The sequence below is a fragment of the Sceloporus occidentalis genome, unplaced genomic scaffold (genome assembly GCF_023333645.1).
Source record: "Sceloporus occidentalis isolate IW3139 unplaced genomic scaffold, rSceOcc1.0.p SCAF_3, whole genome shotgun sequence".
Taxonomy (NCBI): domain Eukaryota; kingdom Metazoa; phylum Chordata; class Lepidosauria; order Squamata; family Phrynosomatidae; genus Sceloporus; species Sceloporus occidentalis.
Genome location: NW_028316983.1, coordinates 216,555,998 through 216,570,198, shown reverse-complemented (window position 1 = coordinate 216,570,198; position 14,201 = coordinate 216,555,998). Strand labels below are relative to the sequence as shown.

Sequence of the window (14,201 nt, the reverse complement as noted above, 5' to 3'; positions counted from 1 at the left end):
ATATGGCCTTGGTTATTTTGGCAGTGACAACTCTCTAAATTCATGACAAAAATGTGTAAGACAGAGCAATACACAGGCAACATAGGCACCCCCACAAAACCCCACTGGCTTCAGTGGCTTTTACTGAATGTAAAAGTATCATGGATTGTTTGCTCTAATGCATGTGCTGGTTATTTCAGGGGAGAAATTAACCTTATCTCACAGTTTATGTTTGTATATAATAAGGCACAGATCTTGGATCAGATACCATCAGTTCCACTACAAAATTGAATAACATTGTATTCTCTAGTGCACAAAATTATACAATTAAGTTACAATAGGCCAGAGCTAAAACAATATAATTATGGTAATATCCTAAATTGCTTTCTATTTTTTTTTCTTTTTAAAATCTAAAAGCATACAAAAATGTGAAACCATCAAAAAACAGTCCATGTTTTTTGTTTTTTGTTTTTCTTTTAAAAAAAACTGTCATTGATGGGAACTCAGAGAAGATTCAGGAGCAATAAAAATAAACACTCTTGCTGTTGGTGTACACTTGGAATATAAATTATCACCAACAAAATTCCACATTTAAACATCTGAAGAAATACTTTGGTATCGTTCCTTTTGCAGGTGAGCAGTTTAACAGAGGGGGGGGGCTCTCCAGCTGGCATTAGACTTCAGTGTGTTCATTAGGCTTGCAGAAATTCTAAAATGGAAGAAACAAAAACATTTTATCTGAAAACTAGGCATTCCAGAATAACATTCACATAGTAATTGCACTAGCCAACAATGCACTTCACTTGGAAAACTGAGCCATAAATAGAACACTAAAACATTTTGATGCATGCCCTAGATGTACATCTATAAAAGACAGACACATAATCTGCCTTTAATAAGATGACTTTTATCATGATATAACACAGGGGTCATCAACAATCCCATGTCTCACCTCCAACCCTAAAATATTTTATACACACACACACACACACACACACACACACACACACACATATATATATATATAAATTTTCAAAATGCCTACTATACCCACTAGGAGAGAGTTTTTTCTAAAGCAAGAATTAAAGTAGTAGCCATGTCCAGTTTGGAAACACACCTTTAAAAGCCCAAGGAGGAGGGCAAAGCATAACAAAATTTCTTCCTAGTCTGAGAGGACATGAAAGGTACTTGAGTATTTCCTTTTTTTTTACTTGGGTTTTTTGGGGGCTGTAAAATTGCCAAGAGATGCTGTATATGGCAATGGACCCTAGCCAGAAGTTATGGAAGGAGTTGCAATAAAATCAAGACTGGCTTCACTGCTTTTGGTGATGCTCGACCTGAGTTACTGGGGGAGCAAGCATAACTTGCTTTTTGTACTGAACTACTTCATACCTGACAAGTGTTCCAGTTTGGCAGGGGTAGTCTTATTAGTCCTCTGTCATCCCATTTTTTCAGCTGCTTTAAAATGTCCCACTTTCTCCTTCCATTTTTTCCTTTGTCCTCAGATTACTTCAATTGCTGCAACTGTGATTCAGCAAGGGAGTGGAGAAAAGGGGGGAGAATCTTGTCCTTCTCAACAAACATAGGAGATTATCAGATACGAGCTTCCCATGGTTAAAACATTAAAATGCTCAAGAAGCGTGAAGGTGTGATAGCCAGTTGTGCTTCTGAAGCGTCCCCTCTCCTCTCCCGTCAGCAAAGCGTTCACAGAGCAGCCATTTGTTCATAATGGAAGTTCCCATTATTGAAGAAACAGTTGCTCTGCAAAGGCTTTGCTGACAAGAGGGGAGAGAGGATGCTTCAGAAGCATGACTGGCTATCACGCCCTCATGCTTCTGGAGCATTTCACCAGTGTTCTAACCACAGTAAGACGCCCGTGTGATAATCCCCTTAGGCAAACACAGACTATTGCAGCCTCTCCTATAGCAATAGCACTAGCACGTACATTTCTACACTGCTTATCAGTGAACTCAGCACTCCCTAAGTGGTTTACAATCTGTAAGCTAATTGCACCCAACAAGCTAGATACACATTTTACCACCCTACTAAAGGATAGAAGGTTGAATCAACCTTGGAGCCCTCTGGGATCGAACTCACAAACTTGTGGCTGCAGTATTGCACCACCAGGGCTTTTAGCTTGTGTGTTCTTCGTCATTAATAACATGTGCCATCTTAATCATCTCTGAGGTTGCTTGGTCACACCTGTCCCAGTTTTCATCTGTCAAATGTTGGCCAGTATGCTACTTCCAATTTGCACAACACACTTCACAGCATATGGTGGCTATAAAGATATTTTTTTAAAAAATATCCCGAGAAAAACTTGGTTTAGCCCATAAGTACATAAAAAACTAAAATCCTAGTGAGCATAAGGTTCAGATAGATAGATCCCTGCATTTCCTCCATTTGTCAATCCAGCTAAACAAATACCATCAGTTTGGCTTAGTTCAATCGATCAGATTAAAGCAATTTTGGTGGAAAAGGAATATTTTTTTTCTAATTTAATTACTAGAAAATGCCTGTTCATGGTATGAAGGGGTTGGAGAGTGGAGAGTGAAACAGAAAGCAACAACTCATTGCTAGTTTAGCTTTAATCTGTCTTGGAGGGGACTCTATCTTGGACCCCAGCCAACTCTGCAGTCATGCATAAAACAATGGAAAAGCAAAACTCCATACACTGCCTGAACATTTGGTTTAATAACAGCTACAGTGGAGAGGCTTACAGGAGTTTACATTGTAAGGCAAGTTGGTGCCTTACGAAACTAGGAATGTGGGAATAGTGTTGATATAACAAAATTGGTTCCAACTGAAATACCCCTGAGTCATATGGTATAATACTTTCTCGGGAGAGGATTGCAAAGCTTGGGGGGGGGGGTTGCCATTAGACAGGTGGAGGGAACCATTAAGGCAGGGGTGGACAACTGTAGGGAGGAATGGGCACAATTTTCACCACACATGTAGGCAAAGAAAATGACATTTTGGCCAGTATAGGGGGTATTTTGCTCTTTTGAAGGTATTAGAGGGTTGTGAGGGTGAGTGGGCCAGTGTGGTACAGTGGTTTGAGTGTTGGAATGTGACTCTGGAGACCAGGGGTTGATTACTGGTTTGGCCATGAAATCCACTGGGTGACTATGGGCAAATCACACACTCTCGGCCACAGGGGAAGGCAATGACATACCTCCTCTGAACCAATCTTGCAAAGAAAACCCCATGATAGGTTCTCTTTAGAGTCTCCATAAATCAACAATGACTTGAAAGCACACAAATAACAACAACAAAAAGGGTGGATGGGTGACCTAAACCATTACAAATGTGATGATCTGTGGGCATTTGGGCCCATTTGTCAGGATCATAGGTTCTGCCATGCTTGCTAGCCATATATTTTGTATACGCTTTGTAATACTGGATGATGGGATGTGTTACACAGTTGGTGATACTGGGTGGAAGGACTGTTTATCACTCATGGTGCCAGATAATGGGCAGATGTGGGGGGAGGAAAAACAAGATGTGATCTGTCAAGGTCAATTCCATGGAAACACCTAGTATGAGGAGAGAAAAAAGGGGTAGACCTTGGATAGTGAATATTTTAGTTTGTGAGATGTAAGCCTGGGGGGAAAGAGTTTGGTTTCTATGAACTTTTAATATACTGGTAGCAGAATATGCTTCAGTCATGACAACATTGTTATGCTGTGATCAATTTAATATTCTGAATGAAGCTTTCTGACTGTACTGAGGCTTGTGTTTCTGCACTTAGCCATTCCACTGACCAAAAGGAAAAAGAAATATGGATCCAAAGAACCATAGAGCTGGAAGGGACCACAAAGACCTTGCTGAAAATTAGTATGAAAATTATTTTGAAAATTGGGGGTCTGGGTGAGGTCACCAGGAGTTTTGGAGACCACAAGAGGGGCTGTCAGGGACTGCATGGAGTTTTCAGGCTATGTGGCCGTGTTCTGGAAGAATTTATTGCTGACATTTCACCAGCATCTTTGGCTGGCATCTTCATAATAAACTCTTCCAGAACACGGTCACATAGTCTGAAAACCCCACCAAAAGCTAGTGAGGATAAGGGTTAATGTCACCACCAAAAGCTAGTAGCCACCATGTATTCCAGCAATGCATAAACTCTAACACCATGTTTTTGTCTTACTGTTACTGTGGATATATGTCCATGAAATGATTTTCATAACAAAATGGCTACTTATGTGTTGATTTTATTGTTAATTTTGTTGAAATGACGGTGGCTGCTTCCAGGCTGTGGGACTTCTTTTCAAAGGGAGCTAGGTTGTCCCTCACCCTGTGCTCTTTCCGCTGGCAGGCAAAGACCTTGTTATCCAGGCAGGCTTTTGGTAACTGACTGACTGCTGAGGTAGGAACTTTTACTGGATGGTTACTACACTTTTTTTTAAATGAACATTTATTTTCAAGTTGATTTTAATTCAACTGTGGTTTAACATTTTAATCTGTGTAACTGAGTTTTAATCGTGTAATTATTTTGTGTTTTCTAAATTTTGTTCCTGCTTTTTTACCTTGGTGTAAGCCCCCTTGTGTCCAAGTTTTAGGAGAAAGAAGAGAGTTAGGTATCAGGGGCACTGCGCTCCAGTGGTTCCGTTCCTACCTCTCAGGTAGATTCCAGATGGTGAGGCTGGAAGACAGCTGCTCTTGCAAAAGAGAGCTGACATGTGGCGTCCCTCAGGGCGCCATTCTGTCCCCCATGCTGTTTAACATTTACATGAAGCTGCTGGGTGAGATCATCCGGAGACATGGGACGCGGTGTTATCAGTATGCTGATGACACCCAAATCTATTTCTCTATCTCTCCAACTGACACAGTGACTAAGGATGCCATCTCTCGTCTGGACGCCTGCTTAAGGTCAGTAATGGGCCGGATGAGGGAAAACAAACTCAGATTGAATCCGGAGAAAACAGAGATACTCGTGATAGGTACCCCAAGTCCAGGCAGGGAAATTTGCCAGACAGTCCTGGACAGGGTCACACTTCCCCTAAAGGACAAAGTTTGAAGTTTGGGAGTATGCCTGGATTCATCTCTACAATTATCATCTCAAGTAGATGCGATGGCAGGAGTGCTTGGTACCAGCTTCAGCTGATACGCCAACTGAGATCCTACCTGGACTAAAAGGACCTTGAAACTGTGGTACACGCACTGGTAATCTCTTGTTTAGACTTCTGCAATGCGCTCTACATGGGGCTACCTTTGTACCAAGTTCAGAAGCTTCAACTAGTCCAAAATGCAGCAGCCAGATTGGTCACCAGAACTTCCAGGTCAGACCACATAACACCTGTACTAAAATCTCTACACTGGCTGCCTATTAGCTTCCGGGTGCAGTACAAAGTGTTGGTTATTACCTTTAAAGCCCTATATGGCTTGGGCCCAAGTTACTTGAGGGAACACCTCTCTCTGTATAATCCGCCTCGCACTCTCAGAACAACTGGGAAGAATCTACTATCTCATACAAAAGTTAGAGTAGTAACTACTTCCCAAAAAGCATATACAGCTATGACTCCCACGCTTTGGAACAATCTTCCGGAAGAGATCAGACTGATTCCAACCTTAGATGCCTTTAAGAAGGCACTAAAAACACATCTCTTCTGCCAAGCATACCTCCCGATCTTCTATAAGGATCTGAAGAAAACTTCACCTCAGGAAAAATTAAGATACCTTTATCGCAGGACGTATTGTGTTTTAATATTGTACTGTCATAGTTTGATATCACATGGTTTTAAACTGTTTTTAAATTGTAATTTTAGATATTTTGCTATTGAAATACTGTTGTAATCCCACTTCGATCCGTCCGGAGAGGCAGGAAAATAGAAATAAAACTTATGAGTATTATTTATTATGTGTTGTTTGTTCATGGTGTGTGTGTGTGTGTGTGTGTGTGCCTTCAAGTCACCTCTTGGCTTATGGCAACCCCATGAATTTCAGAGTTGTTTGTTTGTTTTTTTTGCAAGGAATATTTGGGGGTAGTTTTGCCCATCCCTCCCTCTGAAATATAGCCCATAGCCCTTGATATTTGAGATCCAGCATGGTGGAATCATTTGAGCATTGTACTATGACTCTGGAGATCAGGGTTCAATTACCTGGTTGTTCATGGAAGCCCACTAGGTGATCATGGGCGGGTCACACACTCTCGGTTCCAGAAAACCTTGTGATAGGTTCGCCTTAGGGTGGTCATAAGTCGGAAATGACTGGAAGGTATAAAACAACAACTTGGTATTTGTTGGCAGTCTCCCATCCAAGTACCAATCAGAGCTGACCCTCTGCGTATTTCTTGCCTAAGTAAACCCTATGAAATTGATGGAGTCACCATAAATCGACTTGAAGGCCTCGGGGGATAGCCTAAATGGTGGGAGTGGTACTGCATGGACAGAATGAAAAGTGGAAACACGTCCCAATACATAAGGGTTCTTGGTATCCAATGAATTTAGCAGTTAAGAAAAACAAAATGAGGTTGTTCTTGTTGTTCCTGATATTACATAACTCATAGTACACAATTCACCTGTGAACTTCATGGCTGCAGATTAGACCCTACTGCATACCTTTCAACATTTCACAAATGAAAACTGGGACATGTTGTGTGTCCAAGCAACATCAGAATGTGGTCAAGTTGACAAAAGTTATTCATGAGAAAGAATACACAAGTTGGAAAAGGCTGTAGCAATTTACTTTTGTTGGAACCTACTGGGAAGGGCAAAAATTCTGCTCCATGCTCTCTCCCCTACTGCAGGGATTAACTGAGTGCAAACTACTTTTACAATTCAATTTGCAGAAATTGAACTATGCTGAGGACAATGTGATGAGAAGAGAAAAACTGAGCTAGTTAAAAAGAAACTGAGAATGGCCCAACAGAAGATAAATTAGGGCTGTCCCTTCCAAATCAAGACAGTTGGAAGGTATACTGCTGTGAATGGCTTTTATTTTTTAAAAATCGACAGGGAACTATCCATGGTGATTCCATTACCAATCCAGTCAACTTCTGCATGTGAGTTGGGAGAGTATACCATCTTGTTCATTAGCCCAGGTATCAAAATGTCTTGGGTTTGCCCAGTGTTCTGCATTTCTGAGTGGACACTTTAGAGAGAGGACTTTAGCAAGACCAAAAACTATGACAGTCTCTTATTTACCCATGGATTAAGATCAGGCATAGAAAAGAATGTCATTCTAACTTTTAAAAAAATAGCACCTTAAACTTGGAAGGGACCTCAGGGGCTATCCACTCTAACCCCCACTACTACAAGAACCCATTTTAAGTCACCCCTGATAACCTCTGTTTAAAAACCTCAAACAAGTTTCTCTAGTTCATAGTCTATAAGAGTATTGCCAAACAAGTGTGCGTATCATTCAAGTTCCACATAACTGGGATGAGACTGCAAAGAGAAAACTCTTTTTCTTTTTTTCTTGAATTATGCACAAATAATAACTCATGACTTCAAATACATATATTTGACAAATGCAGAAATAGGTTGTACTGTCTATGCATGTATCAAGAGAAATATTTAGAAGTGCCTACATTCGGAAGAGTGCTTATCACAAAGTACAGAAATTTCCAAGCCCAAGACAATATACTGTACATGTACATAAAAAGCCTCAACATGATACCTGAGATGAAGAAAATTCAGGTGGGATTTGGAGAGGAGAAGTGCACCAAAATCAAGACAGAGAGATGTTCAACATCCTGAACTGAGACTCACCCTGTTGAACTGAATAGCACCAATGGCTGAAGAAACTGATTCAAAGAAGATAGCATTGTCTGATTCTAGCCTTCCACTGAGTGTCAGTGCCTTTACCAAAGAAGCTGTAAAAAGACGTGAAAATGACATTTTACATGAACATGGCAAGGGAGTCTGTGGCACAGAGAAACCTGACTTTTTAAATTTATGCCCAATGAAAAAACGATACTTACCTTTGCAATTTGCCAACACAACATCAATATTTCTTTTTTTGGAATCTGTGTAGATCTAAAAGAGAGAAAAAATTAAAATACCTGATTAAACCTTCAAAATTTAAACCTTGCATCACCTTCCACGAATAACTTATGTTAATTTACACATTAGCAAGGCTCACTGGTTTTCAGTACCACCCCCAAGAGAGATGCCATTCTTCCAAGTATCTCTGTTCAGATTAGAATTCAATCTGAGAAACCGGATCTGGACTACAAACTGATCCTCCTCAGATCCTGAATACATAATAATATTCAGAAATCTGTATTGCAGGTTCTTCTCCATTGAGAAACTGAAATAGCTATGACATCCTCCCCCTTCACAAATAGACATGGAATTTGGAGACTAAACCAGCCAACTTACATACAGTAGTTGTGTGTAATTTGGTAACTAAACTAGTCAAATTACACACAGCCAAATGGATAGTTTCAGGATTGTTTGTGCCATATGCATGTAAGTTTGCTGGAGACTTAACACTGAAAGTAGTAAACTACTCAATCTTGGTAATTAATGTTTTCCCCCTCATACTGCCCCTTAGTATTAGACAGAAACAACCTGAAGGCACACAATACCACCAACAAATAGAGGGCCCCCTTTCTTTTACAATTAAACAAGAAGAAGAGCAAAGACACACAGTAGTTATATAAATATTGGACTATTTCATCCTTGCATGCGAGGGGAAAAAATTCTGCATTTTTCCCCACTGTGGGAGAAAACAAATATTTCTGAACAATTTTCACTCAGTGTTTGTACATTCTGAAATATTTCAGGAAAGGGTTTTCACAGACATACACAAAAACTTACACACACACACACATACAGACATACACATGCAAGAAGGACTTGTATGAAAAACATGTTTTGGGGGGCAAAAACTCTGTTTCCAGATAGTCACACTTGTGTGTGTGTGTGTGTGTGCATTTGTGCATGTGTACATGCTATACTGCAAAAGACCAGCAGAGGGAACTGTTCTATAATATAAACATCCTCTAAACCTATTATCATTTTATGGTGTAGGATTATAGAGAGCTAAAATGTAACCATGTAAAGATTAAGACTGCAACAATCCAGGTGAGTTCATTTTATGGCCTATATACTCCAGCATCCTTCAGTGGCTAGCCAGATACCTCCAAAAAGCCCTACAAGAAAGCCATGAAAGCAACTGTAGTTCCTTCATTCTATTCCCCACCCTCTTTAGAACTAGTATTCAATTTTTATGAGGCTTTCAGCTGGCATGCTGGTCTTGACCAATAATGCAAATGCAAAGTACACAGAGAGTAAAACCTACACATGACATGTCTCTCATATATATAAATCATAGTGTTGGAAGAGACCACAAAGGTCATCCAGTCCAACCCCTCTGCCATGCAGGAACACAGAATTACAGAACACACAAAACCCCAACAGATGGCCATCCTGCTTCTATTTAAAAACCTCCAAAGAAGGAGACTCCACTACACTCTGGGGTAATGTGTTCCACATTGTCAAACAGCTCTCGCTGTCAGGAAGTTCTTCCTAATGTTGAGGTGGAATCTCTTTGTCTTGGCTAATCCCAAATCTCACAGTTCACTTTGCCCATCCTTGCTTTACTGGAAGTGAAAGGTGATGGCCTCTGGATTTCAAGGAAACAGCATGTTAAGAACATTTGGTCTCTGCCTCACTGGAGATTGTCACACGGAGGGCAAGAACAGGAGTGAAGATTATAAAACAATGTCACACTGATCCCATAATTAATCCCATTAATGAAGTGGAATTGTCCCATAATTTACCTCCATTTCACATTAATGGATTATCCCATTAATACCAAAGTGACAGGACAATGCCACTTCACTGACTGGATAATGACGGGTTAAGCACCATGTGTCTGACAATCTTCGCTCAGTCATGCAATAAGGACAGGAGCATGGTACCCTCCCCCCATCTGATAATCTCCACTATGAAGATCTGATTCATGCAATTCATGTAATGTAAGTCAGCTAAATCAGTTTCTGGCAAATGTTAGAAAATACACTGAAATGACCTACTGTTTGAAGACATAGCCATATTACTCAGTATATAAAGACATCTTGTATTTTACCATCATTGTTTTTAACATCACTGTTTGTTCAGTTGTTTCTAAACCTTTCTGTTCATAAATTATTTTAGTTGCACTCTGCTTTAAGTCGTTGTGAGATGTCTTGGGTCTTGTACTGGGAGAAAGGCTCCCACCTGTGACATCAGAAGGGGGCACCTTGTGATATGGGTGTAGCCAGGTGCCCTGTTTCCACCCTTACAAGCCACTGTGAAGGCCATAGAAGTGGGAATGATGGTGGCAGCAGGTAAGGGTTGCAGCAGGTGGGTGTATGAACACATACGTATTGCTGCACTGGCCCAGAGAATGTCTTGAGTGGAAACCATGGGCAGGATACCACAGGGTTGGCTTGTCAGCACAACTGCTGGGGTCCAACAACCACTGTCAGCAACTCAAATGAGTCCTGGGGTTAAATCAGACCCTTGTAGCAGAGCTGGCAATTTCCAGAAGCTGAAGCGTGGCTCCAAAGTCCAATTGGGATGACAGCAACTGGATGTCTTCCAGGAACTGCAGCAATGCAGGAATCTCCGGGGACACACAGCAAACCGATGCTGTAGCTTCTTCTGATAAACCACCAGAGAAACAAAGTCCCCAAAGTGCTCTTTATTAACAGTGCTATAATACAAAACCAGATCTCTAAAACTCCAAACCATACCAATCCAACTCCTACTTCAAACCCACAAGCTATCCCTTGCAACCCCTGGGTTTATATAGTCTCCAGACCATGTGGTCTCCCAAACCCAGTGAGTTCAGGTGTGTCACCATGTCATGTGTCTCCTGTGCAGTCCAGACACATGTTTCATCATCCATGGCTACGTGCACTTGGACACTGAAGTGTCCTTGAGCCAATGAGCTTCAGCTGTGCTGATCAGCCTTGCCACTCTGCTGAATGCTCATGGCCAAACACACACACATCAAGCATTTCCCTGTGTGCTGTGTTTTAACCCTTCAAATCCCTGACATGGCTTTGGTATCCTCCCTATTTGTTTAGGCCTTATGATTCCACTTTAATCGCAATAGTAATAGCAATAGCATTTACATTTCTGTACCCCTTAATAGTGAACTCAGCACTCTCTAAGAGGTTTCCAGTCTGTAAGTCAATTGTCCCTAACAAACTGGGTACTTATTTTACCAACCTACGAAAGGATGGAAGGCTGAGGCAACTTTGGAGTCCTGGAATCAAATTCACAACCTTGTGGCTGCAGTACCAGCATTTAACCACTGCACCACCAGAGCTCCTTTATAACTGACATCGTTCCATCTCTTGGAATTTTGGTTTTTGTGTTCTGTTGAAGCACTAGAGCTCTCTGAGGCCAGGAATTCTAAGTAGCTCTCCCTAAACTGCAAATCCTTGGATTCCACAGGATGAAACAATAGAAGTAAAAGTAGAACCATAATGCTATAATTGTGTAGTGTAAAAAGGCTACTGGTTCTTGGATGTTTTGAACCCTGATTCCACTACAGTGTTAATCCTTGCTCATTCTGCCCTTCCTAGAGCATCTATAATATAGGTTTTCCATTGCATAAGCTTACATACCTGAATAAATTTATAGCCATGTCAGTAGGTATACTAGAAAACAATCCAAACGTCTCAATAGGCTTAATACCTAACCCAAAATCATGCCCAGCTTTTGTCTGCAGCCGCCATTTTTGCTTAATATCCAACCACAAGTAGAGTTCTGGGAGACTGAAAAGCTTGCAACTATTTTGTTGGCCCCTGGAAAGATAGTGCTGTTCTGTGGCTAAGAGTTGCATTAATGGAGTCAGGAATTTCAGAACAATGATCCATAAGTTGCCATTTTGAAAGTTAACTGGAAATTTGCAATAAGTATGTGTGAGTCAGTTCTCTATATTTCTTTTGATGCCTTTGGGTAATAACTGAAGCTGCCCTGAGCTGCCAAGCATTGCTTCAGGGCAAATCCTTCCAATTTCTGCCTGGCAAATAATTTCTGCAACAGCAAATGCCTGTGGAAAAGCAATGTAAAAGTGTGGACTGAAGATATCTTACAATTGGTTTGACTTTTTGACCCCTTTTCTCTCTCTCATCCACTTACAGACTAATAATACTTGCATGTTTGACTCTTGGGATTTGAACTGTTTCTTTTACTACATTGTAATTCTCTCAATCACTAGGTATCCAATCATAACAGAGGAAGGCTGCCAAAGGATTTGGATAGGTCATTTTATGGAAAAGCAGAGAGGGGAGGACTGGAGAAGAAGGTGAAAAAGGCAAGAAACAGAACTTGGTCAAAAAGAAAAACCAAGCACAGAAGGAGAAACTTCCCAGCAGGAATGGAAATACAAGTCAAATACAGTTTTATCTGTAGTTATTACGCATCCATCTATTCTGCCCCATATACACATTTATTTATCATTTTCATTACTTTTTTCAGAAACACTGTGAAAACTGTTTTAAATAAATGTTTCAATATGTATTTTTGAATGCATGCACACAAAATATGTGCATTGTATTGCTTTCAATGTATGTATTTCTAAGCACATTTTATCCCAAAATATATATTTATTATTGATTTTGTTTTTTGAGATGAGAACAGCTTTGCAATGTTCACAGAAGTGCAAATTCTAAAGGGTCTAATCTCCACATCAGTTTATAATCAGATTGGTTCACTTTAAAATCGGGACTGAAAAAAAGCCCTAAGCATCCTTACCTTCTAGTGGGGAGAGGAGGAAAGGACAACTAGAAAAGATAATGGATAATGGAGGTTGAGAGCAAATTCCCATAAGCAAGTATACTGCCTTATTTTGTAGGATAACTAACCAGTTAAAGAGCTACCTCCCACCAATGAATAAAATGATTGAATAATTCTATCAGTGGCGTTTAACCAGGCATTTCACACAGAGATTCCTTAACCCGATGCTGTGTCACCAAGCAACAAACGTGGATGTATGAAATTCGTATAAATTTAAAAAATAAGAAACACCTAGAGCTTTTAAACATTATTTTTCTTGGAGTATAATGCACAGAATTTACCAGCGAGCAGGGCAAATGTAGTCCAAAGTTCATGGCCTAGAGTTTTGTTGTTTTTTTTAAAGTAACTTTTCCAAAGCTCTGGAAATACCATAAACATTTTGTGTTTATTCAGTACACAGAAATATGCAAGTGTGAACTGTGGGGCTGTGTTAATTTGGAAGGAAAGACAAATTTCCCAAAGAAGGAAGTTTTTTACTATCAGAAGGTGTATCCAGACTGATGGGGGGGGGGGGGGGCAGAACATTCTTTTAAAGTTCCACGGTGTCTTCCTGTCCTTTCTGATTTTATTTTCAAGATCCATATGATGTTTTGCCCAGTCCAGAATATTTCCCTTCAGCTCCCTGATCAGAGACTTTTTATACCAGCTCCCTGGTCAGTGTATTTTTACCCTATATTTTCCACAATGTAATAGATCTATTTAACTGGCCATTTGTTTCTGTGGTCTCACAGCTTTTGGCTCCATAGGGCACAGCCAGGAGTATTATTATTATTATTAACCTTTATTTATAAAGCGCTGTAAATTTACACAGCGCTGTACATACAATCTTTTTAATTGGATGGTTCCCTGCCCTCAGGCTTACAATCTAAAAAGACACGACACAAAGGGAGTGGTGGTGGGGAAGGGGCCTTTCTAACAGGATAATACATATAAAATACATAGCAATATAGGAAATGATTCAATAAAACAGGCACCAAAAGAACATCAAATAGTAAGCGACAATTATGCAATATGCCTGGGAAGGCTTCTCTGCCAATTCCCCCTCCCCTTATAATGTTTACATGTCCCCAGTATCTGTGCAGGAAAATTGGGAAACTCTCTGGAGCAAATGTTTTGGGTGATGCAGAAAGCAGGAAAAAATTCCTGTTATGGGAAGGGATACACTGTCTGTGGAAGGAGAATTACCTATTCCTATCTCCACTGATTCAGTTTCTTTTATCACAAGACAAACACAACTAGATCCCAGGCCACCTCTTTGTTCAAACTGTGTGGTAGCAACACAGTGTCAGTTCTACCCAAAGAACACTTACAGAAAGGTAAGAATCTTCAATTATAGCTGATGGCTTCTTTGTCAGGGAAGCAGTGAATTGTTTTTATTCTGAACTTTAAATCAGCTAAGAGGCTGAAATAGGTTCAGCACCTTGGATAGCTCATTTAAATTTTAGACCAGTGTATATAAGTAGTTTGAGAATCAGACTATGA

The 14,201-nt window shown here is 40.3% G+C and overlaps 1 protein-coding gene across 1 annotated transcript in view; it reads right to left on the bottom strand.

The window, feature by feature from the left end:
• Positions 1–483: 483 nt before the first annotated feature.
• SLC26A7 (solute carrier family 26 member 7) overlaps positions 484–14,201 on the bottom strand; it is a 111,023-nt gene continuing 97,305 nt past the window's right edge. The window contains exons 16-18 of the mRNA XM_089518923.1: positions 7,901–7,955; positions 7,689–7,792; positions 484–688 (exon numbers count right to left, since the gene is read on the bottom strand). Of these exons, the coding sequence (XP_089375049.1) occupies positions 653–688; positions 7,689–7,792; positions 7,901–7,955 (195 nt within the window). The 3' untranslated portion in view covers positions 484–652. The remainder of the gene's footprint in view (positions 689–7,688; positions 7,793–7,900; positions 7,956–14,201) is intronic.